This window comes from Symphalangus syndactylus, chromosome 5, assembly GCF_028878055.3.
Source record: "Symphalangus syndactylus isolate Jambi chromosome 5, NHGRI_mSymSyn1-v2.1_pri, whole genome shotgun sequence".
Taxonomy (NCBI): Eukaryota; Metazoa; Chordata; class Mammalia; order Primates; family Hylobatidae; genus Symphalangus; species Symphalangus syndactylus.
In genome coordinates this window covers 38,383,631-38,398,422 of record NC_072427.2, presented here as the reverse complement: position 1 = coordinate 38,398,422, position 14,792 = coordinate 38,383,631, and the positions used below count along the sequence as shown (strand labels likewise).

The window sequence follows — 14,792 nt, the reverse complement described above, 5'->3', positions numbered from 1 at the left end:
AGTAGAATTAAAGATAATAAAATATGCTAATAATTACCTCGTTTATACTCTAAGATTTTTTCAGTGTTAGGGGTTCCTGGGGTTAAATATTTATAGCTGAACTATAATTTTAAGAATTCAACTTCACTTTTATTGAAAATTTAAATAGAACAGATTAAATGGTAGTCTAATTGGTGGTTTGATATTTGATTCTTTTGCAGTCTGTCTTTACTTGCAAGACTGATGTTCTGTTCTTTTAATGTTTCAATAGCCAAAACAGATTTTCTTTTAAAGAAATCCATTAACCCAATGTCCTGTGTCTTTCAGAAAGAAATCGGTTCTTAATTGCAAGATAAGAAATTGTTTTTCAACACAGCTGTTTAGCCAAGATGTGTTTAATTTTCTTTGGACTTTAGCCCTTTCCTTCCCTCTCTGTTTTTTTATTCATTTCTATTTTGGTAGTTCTTTCTTGACCTGAATATTATGGCAAAGTACAGATTTCTAAGGACATATCAGTGAAATGATGTCATCATTATTATTATTTACCAATTTTAAATCTAAGCAGTCTTTAAATTTTACATATTCAGCTTTCCATAGTCTAGTCCATTAAAACACAACTTAAGAAAATATTGTTAGTTCCTTGTGGAGATTCTCAGTACATTACTAAAGCAATTAGTTTGTGCCCTGCAAAACTGTAATGAGCCAACATTGGTACCTTGATACTGTCATAAGGTGTATAACATGTTCTAAATTAGTTATAGTAGAATGTCAAGAATTAAAAATCTTACAGCCATATAGGTAAGTATGTTAATTGTGGAGACTGACCAGAAAAAGTGGATTCATTGAGCCAATATATGTTACTGTGTTGTAACTTTTATCATTCTTTGAAGTCTTCAATTTTTCAGTTCTACTCAAACATTTTTGTTGAAACAGGGCACGGTGGTTCACACATGTAATCCCAGCACTTTGGGAGACTAAGGTGGGAAGATTGCTTGAGCCCAGGAGTTACAGACCAGCCTGGGCAATATAGTGAGATCTCATCTTTACAAAAAAATTTTTTAAAATATGGCCAGGCACGGTAGCTCACTCCTGTAATCCCAGCACTTTGGGAGGCTGAGGTGGGCGGAGTTTGAGACCAGCCTAACCAACATGGCAAAACCCGTCTCTACTGAAAATACAAAAATTAGCCAGGTGTGGTAGCACATGCCTGTAGTCCCAGCTACTTGGGAGGCTGAGACTGAGAATTGCTTGAACCTGGGAGGTGGAGGTTGCAGTGAACCAAGATCGCGCCACTGCACTCCACCCTGGGTGACAAAGTGAGACCCTGTCTCAAAAAAAAAAAAAAAAAAAAAATGGAAAATTAGCCAAGCATGTGGTACAGGCCTGTAGTCCCAGTTACTCTGGGACCTGAGGTGGGAGGATTGCTTGAGCCCAGGAGATTAAGCCTGTAGTGAGCTGTGATCGTGCCACTGCACTCCAGTCTAGGCAACAGAGTGAGACCCTGTATCAAAAAACAAATAAATTAAAATTTTTTATTGAAATATAACTCAGATATCATAAAATTCACCTTTTAAAAGTGTACAATTCCATGGTTTTTGATATACTCATAAGGTTGTGCAGTCATCACCACTGTATAATTCCAAAACACTTTTTACCACCCCCAGAAAGAGACTTCCTACCTATTAGTACTCGCTCTCTACTTTCTCTTTCCTCTAGGCCTTGGCAACCACTGATTTATCTTCTGTCTCTATGGATTTACCTAGTCTGGACATTCCATATAAATGGAATCTGATAACATATGGCCTTTGTGTCTGGCTTCGTTTACTTAGTATAATGTTTTCAGTGTTCATCCACACTATTGCATATATGAGAACTTCATTCCTTTTTATTGCTGAATAACATTTCATTGTATGGCTATACTACATTTTGTTTATTCTTAGTTGATGGACATTTGGGATAGTTCTACTTTATGCATAATTATGAATAATGCTACTCTGTATATTTGTGTACAAGTTTTTGTGTGGACATATGTTTTCAGTTCTTTTTTTTTTTTTTGAGACAGAGTCTCGCTCTGTCACCCAGGCTGGAGTGCAGTGGCGTGATCTCGGCTCACTGCAACCTCCACCTCCTGGGTTCAAGCAATTCTCCTGCCTCAGCCTCCCGAGTAGCTGGGACTACAGGTGCGTGCCACTATGCCCAGCTAAGTTGTATCTTCAGTAGAGACAGGGTTTCACTGTGTTAGGATGGTCTCGATCTCCTGACCTCATGATCTGCCCGCCTCAGCCTCCCAAGGTGCTGGGATTACAGGTGTGAGCCACCGCACTTGGCCAGTGTTTTCAGTTCTTTTGGGTATATACCTAGGAGTAGAGTTGCTAGGTCATATGGTAGCTTTATGTTTAACTTTTTAATAAACTACCAAACTGTTCCAATCTATTTTACACCACTTTGCATTCATACCAGCACTGTATAAGTTTCCATTTTCTTCATATTTTTGCCAATACTTGTCATTTTGTGTCTTTTTAAAATTGTGGGCTTGTAGTGTGACATGGTATCCCATTTTGGTTTTAATTTAGATTTCTCTAATGACTAATGATGTTGAGCATCTTTTCATGTGCTTGTTGGCCATTTGTATATCTTCTTTTGAGAAATATGTTTTCAAATCCTTTGTCTATTTTTTAAATGAGTTATTGGGCTTTTATTGTTGAGTTGTGAGAGTTCTTTATGTATTCTAATACTAGGCTCTTATGAGATATAGGATTTCCAAATATTTTCACTCATTGTTTATCTTTTCACTTCCTTTTTTCTTTTCTTTTCTTTTCTTCTTTTTTGAGCTGTGGTCTCGTTATGTTGCCCAGGCTAGTTTTGAACTCCTGGGCTCAAGTGATCCTCCTACCTCAGCCTCAAGTTTTATTGTTTCAGCTTTTATATTTAAGCCTTTGATTTATTTTTGAGTTAATTTTTATATATGGTATGAGATAGGGGTCCAAATTTATTCGTTTGCATGTAGATTTCCATTTGTTCCAGTACCATTTGTTAAAGACTATTTTTCCCATTGAATTTTCTTGTTATACTTGTTGAAAATTGACCATAAAATATATTTCTATACTTTTAGATCAATGCATATACATCTCGCATTGATCTAGTTGTCTGTCTTTGTACCAGTACTACACCATATTTGATTACTTGTACTTGACAACTCTGGATTATTATAGTTTTTAAGTTTCAAATCGAGAAGTGTAAGTGCTCCAACTTTGTTCTTTTTCAAGATTGTTTTGGCCATTTTGAATACCTAGCATTTTTATTTGAATTTTAGAATCAGCTTGGCAATTTCTCCAAAAAAATCCAGCTGGGATTTTGATAAGAATTGAATTGAATTTTTAGATCAACTTGGGGAATATTGCTGTGTTAACATTATTTAATCTTCCACTCCATGAACACAGATGTCTTTCAACTTACTTAGGTCTTCTTTAATTGTTTTTCAATGATTTTAAAATAATTTTAGGGTATAAGTGGTAACTATTTGTTAAATTTACTTTTAAGTTTTTTTAATGCTGTTTTTCTTAATTTCATTTTTGGATTGTTCATTGCCAGTGTATAGAACTGTAATTGATTTTCGTATATTGATCTTGTATTCTGCAACTTTGCTGAACTTGTTTACTAACGTTAATAGCTTTTTGTGGATTCCTGAAGGTTCTCTATATACAAGATAATGCCATCTGCAAAGAGAGGTAGTTTTAGTGCTTTCTTTTCAATTCTGGATGTCTTTTATTTCCTTTTCTTCCTTAATTACCCTGGCTAGAACCTTCAGTACAATGTTGAGTAGACTGATGAGAGCAGACATCCTTCTCTTGTTCCTGATCTTAGAGGGAGAGCTTTCAGTCTTTCACCATTAAATATGATGTTAGCCATGGGTTTGGAATAGTTGTCCTTTGTCAGGTTGAGGAAATTCCCTTCTATTTCTAGTTTGTTGAGTATTTTTTTTTAAATCATGAAAAGGTATTAAATTTTGTCAAATGCCTGCTTTATATCTATTGAAATAATCGTGCATATTTGGTCCTTTATTCTATTAATGTATGGTATACTATATTAATTGATTTTTGCAAAGTGAACCAGTCTTGCAGTGTTGGAATTATTCCACTTAGTCATGATGTGTAATTCTTTTTATATGTTCCTGGGCTCAGTTTGCTAGTATTTTCTTGATGATTTTTGTATTCATATTTATGAGGGACATTGGTCTAGTTTTCTTTTTTTGTGATGTCAGTGTCTGATTTTGGTATCAGGATAATTCTGGCCTTATAGAATGAGTTCGGAAGTGTTGCCACCTCTTTTATTTTTTGAAAGAGTTTATGAAGGATTCATGTTAATTCTTTTTTAAAAAAATTTTATGGGCTGGACAGGGTGGCTCACGCCTGTAATCCCAGCATTTTGGAAGGCCAAGGCAGGTGGATCACTGGAAGTCAGGAGTTCAAGACCAGCCTGGCCAACATGGTGAAATCTCATCTCTACTAAAAGTACCAGAAAAATTAGCCAGGCGTGGTGGCACATGCCTGTAATCCCAGCTACTTGGGAGACTGAGGCAGGAGAATCACTTGAACCCAGGAGCTGGAGGTTGCAGTGAGCCAAGATCATGCCACTGCACTCCAGCCTGGGTGACAGAGACTGTTTCAAAATAAATAAATAAATCAAAATTTCTATGGGTCCATAATATTGTACATATTTATGGAGTACATGCATAATAATATTTTGACACAAGCATACAATGTGTAGTAATCAACTCAAAGTAATGGAGATATGCATGACCACAAACATTTATCATTTCTTTGTGTTAGGAGCATTGCAATTCCATCTTCAACATTGGGAGTGAGATTTCAACATGAGTTTTGAAGGGGACAAATATTCAAACTGTATCAGCCATTTTAAGTATATAATTCAGCAGCATTAAGTACATTAACATGGTTGTGCAACTGTCACCACCATCCATCTCCAGAGCTCTTTTTGTCTTGCAAAACTGAAACTCTATACCTATTAAATAAGAACTCCTCATTCACCCCGGCTCCCAGCCCCTGGCAAACAGCATTATACTCTGTCTCTATGTGACTGCTCTAGTTACCACCTCATATAATTGGAATCACACAGTATTTGTCTTATTGTGCCTGGCTTATTTCATTTTGCATTATGTCCTTAAGATTCATCCATGTTGTAGCATGTGTCAGAATTTTCTTCCTTTTAAAAGCTGAATAATATTTGTGATTAGTTTTTTTTATTACCAACTCAATCTCTTTATATACAGGTTTAGTCAGATTTTTTATCTTTTCTTGAGTCAGTTTTGGTGGTTTGTATTTTTCTCAGAATTAATCTGTTTCATCTAGGTTATCTAATTTATTGATACACAGTTCTGAAAAATCTCTTATAATCCTTTTTATTTCTGCAAAGTTGGTAGTAATGTTCCCTCTTCCATTCCAGATTTTAATTACTTGAGTCTCCTCACTTATTTTCTTGGTCAATGTAGCTAAAAGTTTGTCAGTTTCTCTGTTTAAAATTTTTTTCTTTTTTTTTTTTTTGAGACGGAGTTTCGCTCTTGTTGCCCAGGCTAGAGTGCAATGGCGCAATGTCAGCTCACAGTAACCTCTGCCTCCTGGGTTCAAGCCATTCTCCTGCCTCAGCCTCTGAAGTAGCTGGGATTACAGGCATGTGCCACCGTGCCCGGCTGATTTTGTATTTTTAGTAGAGACAGGGTTTCTCCATGTTGGTCAGGCTGGTCTCGAACTCTTGACCTCAGGGGATCCACCCACCTCAGCACTTTGGGAGGCCGAGGTGGGCGGATCCCCTGAGGTCAGGAGTTCGAGATGAGCCTGACTGATTTGGTGAAACCTCGTCTCTACTAAAAAAAATACAAAAATTAGCTAGGCTCAGTGTTGCACGCCTGTAATCCCAGCTACCTGGGAGGCTGAGGCTGGAGAATAGCTTGAATCCAGGAGGCAGAGGTTGCAGTGAGCTGAGATTGCGCCACTGCACTCCAGACCAGGTGACAGAGAGAGACTCCATCTCAAAAAAAAAATAGTATACAAAAACTTTGCTTCTGTATAGCTTAATTTCTTCTCATCTTTTTTTATGCTGTTATTGTCATATGTTACATTCTTATACATTGTGTGTCCGACACAAATTTAAAATTATGCCATTGTCTCTTAAGTCATACAGAACAAAAGAGATACAAACAAAACATACATTTATCCTGTCTTTTATATTTGCCTATGCAGTTACCTTTACCAGTGTTCCTTATTTCTTCATGTGGATCTGAGTTACTGTCTTTTAACTTCAATCTAAAATTCTTTCAGTCTGAAAGACTGTATTTTATTTCTTGTAGGGTAGGTCAACTAATGATTAGTTCTCAGTATTCTGAGATAAATTTCCCAGTTTATTTGAGAGTATCTTAATTTCTCCTTCAGTTTTGTAGAACAGTTTTTGCTGGATATAGAATTTTTGGTTTATAATCTTTTTCTTTCAGCTGTTCAAATATGTCATTCCCCTGCCTCTGACCTTTGGTTTCTGATGAGTAATCAGCTCTTGTTCTTTCTGAGGATTATTTGTAATTGAAATGTCACTTCTCTTGCTGCTTTCAAGATTTTTTTTTTGTCTTTGGCTATGGATAGTTTGATAATAATGTGTATAGATATAGATCTCTTTGAGTTTATCCTATATGAAGTATACTGAGCTTCTTGGATGTGTAGATTCACTTTTTAAAATCAAATTTAGGAAGTTTGGGGTCATTGTTTTCTCAAATATTCTTTCCACTCCTTTCCTTTTCTCCTCTCTTTCTGATCTCATATTATGCATATGTCTGTATACTGGATGGTATTTTATAGGTCTCTGAGAATGTGTTCATTTTTCTTCATTTTCTTTTCTTTTCGTCATTAGACTGCATAATCTCCATTGACCTATCTTTACCTCCCTTGATTCTTTCTTCTGCTGTCTCAAATATGCTGTTGATCCTCTCTAAAAATTTTCATTTCAGTTATTATACTTTTCAACTTCAGAATTTCAATTTGGTTACATATTACTTCAGGGAACAAAGAAAAGTGACAGATCACAGAGAACAAACCAGTAACTTTGAAATCACGAGCAAAAAGTTCAAACCTACCAAGCCACAGATGAATGAGTTTCTGAATGCCTTGAATACCACCATCTCAGCTAAAATTAAATTCTGTCAATTTGCATCATAGTAGTATCACATTGCATGAGACTTTTTAAACTGCAAAAAGTTCATGTGTGATTCTCAAGCTATGTCACGTCATGGGGAAGGCTTTTAAATTTTTTTCTTTTGTTTTGTTTTGTTTTGTTTTGTTTTGAGACAGGATCTTGCTCTGTCACCCAGGATGTAGTGCAGTGGCACAGTCTCTGCTCACTGCAACCTTCACCTCCCGGGTTCAAGCAATTCTCCTGCCTTAGCCTCTTGAGTAGCTGGGACTACAGAGTAGTGTACACCACTTTGCCCATCTAATTTTTATATTTTTGGTAGAGATGGGGTTTTGCCATGTCTCCTAGGCTGGTCTCAAACTCCTGACCTCAAGTGATCCTCCTGCCTTGGCCTCCCAAAGTGCTGGGTTACAGGTGTGAGCCACCATGCCTGGCCACCTTTTAAGTCTTTAACTTCTGAAACTTCAAAGGTTCAGGTCTTCTCTGAGCTCTGCCATCAGCTGACTCATGGCTTTAGCTAGAACATTCACATCACTGGGACTGTTTTTCCCACCTGTCAAGTAAAGTTGCTGGACTGATCTTTTATGAGCTTTCCTGCCCTAATGTTTGATAGGTCCAACAGTTGCCATTTTTGATAGATCTGTAAAATAGAAATGATAATAAAACAGAGAAAAATTAAACCAACCCCTTCTGCCATTTTTAACCTGATAAGAGTTACTGAATTGCAGAAAAAGAACTCATCAAACTTAACAGGAACTCTTAATCCTGAGTGGATCTGCTACATCATTTTTTCACCTATGACGTTTATCTCTAATGGACATGAAAAGGACAAAATGAATCAATGATAGCACAGAGCCAGCTGTGTAAAGATTTAGCCATATGGATAGTTAAGGAAAGCGGGTCTAACTGAGGTTAAAAACCAGTGAACTACCTCAAAATTAGATTCCTTTTTGGCTTCTTCTACTGATAATGGTGGTAAGGTAATCTTTGTTTTTTAGGTTTAGCTTGTTGAAACCATTGTCCATTTAGTTAATTAAGCCCTGATTTATATACTTGGTAAAAGTAAATCTCCTCTTAGAAGTTGTTACTGGTACATGTGGATGGGTTTTCACCTCCTAGTTTTGAGCCATTCAGGTCATTCACTTCATAAGGGATTGGTCCAGTAAGCTGCATTTGTCAGTCTTTCAAATACCAGCATGTAAAGCTTGATCTTTTTTATTCTGTTTATCCTTGGTACTGCCAATTTATCTGAAAGATCAATGAGAACATAAAATGTTTTTCTGCTGTATTCTCACTTTTATTACATCTATAATAAAAATGTCATTTTGGTAAATAAGGGTGGTTCAGTTCATATCAGAAATGTCTTTTTTTCATTATCTTCCCAGTAGCACTGAGAGCCAAAGTGTAATGTTTAGTTACACAGTGGTTTCCCAGTTTCTTGTTCAAATCTGCAAACTACAAGCAAAGTTTAACTAAGACTGATCATTTTTCTCTATCTGCTTTAAATGGGATAAATATAAAGCCAGTAGCCATATATATATATATATGCATGTGTCTATATGCATATATATGTATACTTGTATACATATGTTTGTATATGAATACACGATTTTTTACAGATAATATTTTCTCTGATGTTTAGCTTTATGAAAATTTGACATATGAAAATATTCACATTTGCATTTCAAAAGAATGACATACTTCATGTTTAGTACCTTATGAGGCATACTTATAAATCATCCAGTAATAAAGCATTAAATAAGAATTTTTAGCCTCTGATAGGAAAAAATATTTGTCAAATACTCTGGAATACAATTTTTTTATAGAACTGAAAGACTGTGTACCTCAATTTGACTCTTAAAGAAAAGTTATTACATATTGTTAAAATAGATCTCATAATCATATCATTAATGAGCAAAGTAGTGGTTCTTTGCATATATTCCAGCTTTTGTTGGATTAATGTGAAAATTCTAAGATATTACCCTGGTTTACATTTGAGAAAAACTGTTACAAAAGGCAGGCAACTAAATGTAATTGTCATATTGATCTTTATAATTTTGTGTATGTATTTAACTTTACATAAAGTGTAGTTTCTTAGCTTGCCCTTGACTAGTTTCTTTCGGTTTTTCATGTATGTGACTATACACTTCAGAATAAAATGGAAATATCTAGTTATACTTCATCAGGAAGTATGATTATGTTATAGATAACATTGGACTAAAAACAAGTTTTATACTACACATCCAACGCGTGGTGTAGGAAGTGTAAAAACATATTCTCACAGTGAATACATAGGAGAAGCCCAGTGCATTGTTCTGGTAATTTCATTTGTAGTAACATGGCATGTTTATCTCTACAGGGGGATCTTTGGATGTATATAGGAAAATGCCAGAACATGTCCTTGGAAGAATTGCAGTAGCAGTAAGTATATGGCTTCAGTGTTAGGAAATTTGAGTGATTTAATTCTTCTAATCAAGCTCATTCTTCTTACATTCTCAATGTTTTTTCTTGTTCTTCAATCCCAGTTGGCTCCCAAGACCTTCTTGACTTTCTCCTGTTTTGTTCTTCTTTTCATAGACCAGCCCACCCACCATCACAACATAGTCACATGCTTATGTGCTCCAACCTGTTCTCGTTTCATGTGTTTGCAGGGACCTTGGTGTTCTTGTTGACTTGTAAAATTTCCAACTTCTTCTTAAAAAAAAAAAAAAATGCTTTTTTTTGTTTTGTTTTTACATTTTGTAGTTATGATTAGCATATGATTAGCAAATACTTAAAAAGTCTTAGTTGTTAAAGCAGTCTATGAGAAAATATTAATTTGTTAAGAACAAAGTAGTATTAGTAAAGATTTTTTGCAGTCTTTATGTTCTTGGTTTTTAATTTTTTTCATCATCTACATCTAGAAATTTATTCCCTTTGTGATTTAAAGCAGTTTTCCCATATTCTTGTATTTTCTATATGCACTAATATACTGATGAAATATATAAACTAAGCTAACATTACTATAATGTTCTCATAAGTTCCATATTTCACATTTATAATAATGTAGGTTAAACAGTGTCTAAGAGAAGTCATGAGGTGGTGTAATAGTAAACAATTGCTAAACTAAAGGCACTGTGATAACTTCAGTGGTTTAATGCAGAACAAAGTGATTGTACCATGTACCATTTAATTAAATGGCTGATTTTCACATTCATTATACATCAAACTGACAACTCAAATTCTTTAATCCAACATGGACACTTATTTAGTCTTAGTTCATTGTAATTCACAGCTTTCCTTTTTTCTTTCTAATTATTAGTGTGAACTGCCCTGGGTGATGAGAACTTTCTTTTCTGATGCTATTGCTGCTAAGTAGCTTCTCATCTACATGTGTAGGTAGATTAGTATGAAATTTGAGTACTTAAATCACTATTTTAGATGAAAATAAAAATGTTTCATTTCCTGTTCTAATCCCAGGAGAGAATGAATGCTTTGTGGCTTTTGGCAGTTCTTGGCTGTAAAGTTTAATAACATGTATAATAAAGGGCAAAAAAAGGCAAGGATACCAATTGAAAAAGAAAAAAGTATACAACTTCTGTATACTCAGTTATCTATGGAACTTGGCAAAAATAGAAATCTGCCATCTTCAGTAGAGAAGCATGTTCTTCCTGAACTTCATAAATCTTACTTCCCTCTTGTTTAGGGCATCCACACAAGGCCATCTATCTTTTCAATTCTACTGGAGTAGTAAGACTGTTGAAGTGAATAGAGTCAGCAGAAAAAATAATTCAGCATCAAATACAGGGCTTGCCTATTAAGTGAATGAAAATATGACACAAATTATTTTAGTGAAAGGCATTAAAGTAAGAGCTACTCTGAAGGATTATTTATATTTGCCCTTACATTTTTTTTAATTACGGGTTTTCTCCCCTAAATATGTGTCCAATTTCTCCAGCTTTTATGGCTCATCAGGTCATAGTAATGAAAACTACTTACAGCTGGAGTAGAAGAAATGCTTTTAATAATTTTGCTCTTTGTCTGCCATGGAGATGATCACCTCCATGCTAAATTCTGCAGGAGCCTGTGTTTATATAATGCCTCCAAAGTGTATTTTTTTTTGTATGTATCATGAGTAGGCTGCAAATTTGGATTATCACTTGTTGCAGCTGACAAACACCAGATTGGCCCATGGCTAATACCTGGCACCAGGAGGGTTGTACTAGTCAAAATAAGACTAGCAAATTGATGGGCTGTGGGCTATGGTGTGTAAACTAAATATTCCCATAGTCTGATTGTGTTCCCAGTATCCTTGGTCATCTCTCTAAAGGTGTACTGAAGATGGCATCAACATCTTTCCCTTGAGTTCCCTCATTGAGGCCAAGAAAGCACAAGGGTGCTATTGCCAAGTCAAAAGCAACAGAATCAGAAAGAGAGAGTAGGGAAATAGGTGTATATTGAATACTTCCTGTGCCAATCACTGTTGCGTGCTTTCTATACAAATATTATGTCATTTAGCCTTTACAGCCACCTTGTTAAGTGTGGATTATTGAACATACTCTGTGCACATGCAAGATGAGGTTTGGAAAAGTTAACCAGCTTGCCCAGAGTTATCATCTAATTGGTCAGTACAAATTTGAACACAGGGCTGTCTGACACCAGACCACTTGCTTTCTCAGTGTGTTTTCCTAACAGAATGAGAGAAAAAAAATAGAGGCAGGAGTGGAAGAAAGAGCTAGGCTAAAAAATAAAAAAAGAGACTTATGAATGAGAGAATAATGGAGCAACATAATTGCTTCAGATTCTTTTCATGTCTTTAGGTATCTCTCTTTTCCCAAATTAACTTTATTTTCTGGGGTCTAATAATCTGGCATGCAAGGCAGGTTCATAGGTCCAAGGTTCATTACTGCATGGACCTCTGTCGACCTCTGTGATATGTTATTCAAATTTTCTCTTGTAAAATGTATGGCAAGAGAGTTTTTTTTTTTTTCCCAAAGGAATTTATATATACCTGATTTCAACCTTCCAACTTACTCAGTGGCTCAGTGGTTTTTCTCTGCTATCTATTTGAATCTGGTCTTCTATAAAGAGGAATGCCTTTCTGCCTTTCCCTGTCACCTAACACATTCTATTTTTCTTCTCATTTCTGAAGCAGTGACATTGTGTACTGTATTTTGAGTGCTAATGTTGATTGAAGTTGTCCCTGAAAGGAGGTGCACTTGACATGTCAAGGAGCAAGTGATTGACAACAGATATAAGTACTTTTAGTGTCAAGGCTTTGTCAAGTCATTGTTGTGAAACCCAGGCTGCTGAATACCAATAATATCCTTTAGATTTTCAGTTCACAGATTTCTAGCTCCTTTTTCACCAGAATTTACATGTTTCTAAAGGAAAATGTAGTGTATTTTGATAAATAATAAGAGTATTTTCTTTTTGAATCTCTAACAAAATGAATAATTTTAGCAAATATTATAAAATCAGTATTTGTTTTACTTTTTTCTACCTGACAATCAGAATATATTGGATTGCCTTCCCCTACATGTTTTCTGAAAATTCATTTTGTATGGAACCAATTTTTAGTGGTGAACTATCTTTAATGGATAGTTTTTATAACATGCACCTAAGCCTGTACGTTGAAAATTTTAACCCTTCTTCCTCAGAATGGAGATGATCACCTCCATGCTAAATAAGATGACCTCCTCCTATTACTCAAAGAGAAAATTGTTTTATTATGGATGTTAATTTTTATAAACATTTAAAGAAATATTTTTGTTATATTTCCTTCTGTGATAAAATTATCATTATTAATATTTTGATATTTTCTTTCTGTATTGTCTTCCTGTCCAGAATACATGTGTTTTATTGTAATGCCAGTTATTTCCAAACTCTGGAACAAGTCATTTGCTATAAAAATGTATGCTGTTCCCTTAGAATAGACAAACATATACTAGAATTGATGAATCTATGTTAGCAAATCTTTCAGGAGCACATTGCACCCTTTGAGAACAATTAAAATATGTTAACCTCTGCTCAGTATTAATTGATATAGATTTTGTCTTCTAGATCTTTAGTATTTGGAAATTGGGTTTCTCCCATTGCATTTCTTATTTCACAGTTGCTCTTAGGCTTCCTTGATCAACTAGAATTCTTACATATTTAGCCCCTAACCTCTTCTTACCATTTTCAAGATATGTAAACCACTCATTTATTTCTCAGGGTAATGGTAGGTTTTCTTGTTCTTATAGTCCTGACTTACCCAGAATTCTCTATAGTGATGAATACTTTTAAATCTTACAGTAAATTTTGACTAATAGTGATTTGTTCAGTGTATCTGGTGTCTAATTATGAATAGTCAACCTTGAAATTGGTAAGTTCACAAGCTCATGTGCATATAGGGTCAATGGTTATGAATAAAACATGTGCATTTCCTTTTACAGCAATTTATACATAAAGATTTTTTAAGTTTTTAATGGTGACCACTGATTAAATTTTCCACATAGTGTGTAACCCATATACTTAGGGTCATGGAAACATCTTTTTTTCAGTATCTCATTCAACTAATTATTCTTAACTCAGGCTATGAGAGTGAAAAATGCAAATCTAATTCAGATGTTTGTATATTCTCATTTTATTTCCTTGACCTGCCCTTTTAATACTTTGCCTTGGCCGGGCGCGGTGGCTCACGCTTGTAATCCCAGCACTTTGGGAGGCCGAGGCGGGTGGATCACGAGGTCAGGAGATCGAGACCACGGTGAAACCCCGTCTCTACTAAAAATATAAAAAAAAAAATTAGCCGGGCGTGGTGGCGGGCGCCTGTAGTCCCAGCTACTCAGAGAGGCTGAGGCAGGAGAATGGTGTGAACCCGGGAGGCGGAGCTTGCAGTGAGCCGAGATCGCGCCACTGCACTCCAGCCTGGGCGACAGAGCGAGACTCTGTCTCAAAAAAAAAAAAAAAAAAAAAAATACTTTGCCTTGTCAACATATATGCTTTGCACCAGCCAGACTGGCTTACGAGGACCATCTTGATATACTTCGTTCTTTCCTGCCCCAATATACTTTATAAATTTGGGGGGGACCGTTTTATTTTGAGATTATTTTAAACTTACGGAAAAGTTGTGAGACTAATACAAAAAATTCCCACAGATGCTTCGCCCATATTCCCCAGTTGTTAACAGTTTACCATATTTGGTTAAAAATCTGTAAACATATTTTTTCCTGAAACATTTGAAAATAAGTTACAGATATCATGGCCTTTATCCCAAAATATGTTAGGTATCTATTTCCTAAGAACAAACACATTATCTTACATAATCACTGATTAAAATCAGGAAACTAGTATCGATACAATACTATTATCTACTCAACAGCCCTTATTCAAATTTCACCAATTGTCCAATAATACCCTGTATAGACAAAAGAAAAAAAATTCTGGTCCTACTCCAGTCTAGGATTATTCATTGCATTTGGTTGTCATGTCTCTCTAATGCCTCAGTGTTTGTCTTTCATGACTTTGAAATTTTTGAAGAGTACATTGCCCCAGTACTTTGATTATATATTTTTACCTTGACCTAAACACTTCCTTCTCTTTTTTTCATTTAAGTAAATCTGTTACTCAAGACGTAACACCTTAGTAAGCCTTTC

General features: G+C 35.4%; 1 protein-coding gene across 8 annotated transcripts in view; it reads left to right on the top strand.

Moving 5' to 3' along the window:
* The window catches only part of MAP2K5 (mitogen-activated protein kinase kinase 5), a 260,015-nt gene that overhangs the window by 104,187 nt on the left and 141,036 nt on the right, over window positions 1-14,792 (top strand). For all 8 annotated transcript variants that reach the window (XR_010120698.1, XM_055278008.2, XM_055278010.2 and 5 more), the window contains exon 12: window positions 9,533-9,594. Coding sequence is in view for 7 of the 8 variants with exons in the window: in XM_055278008.2 (XP_055133983.1) it covers window positions 9,533-9,594 (62 nt within the window). In the remaining variant the exon portion in view is untranslated. The remainder of the gene's footprint in view (window positions 1-9,532; window positions 9,595-14,792) is intronic.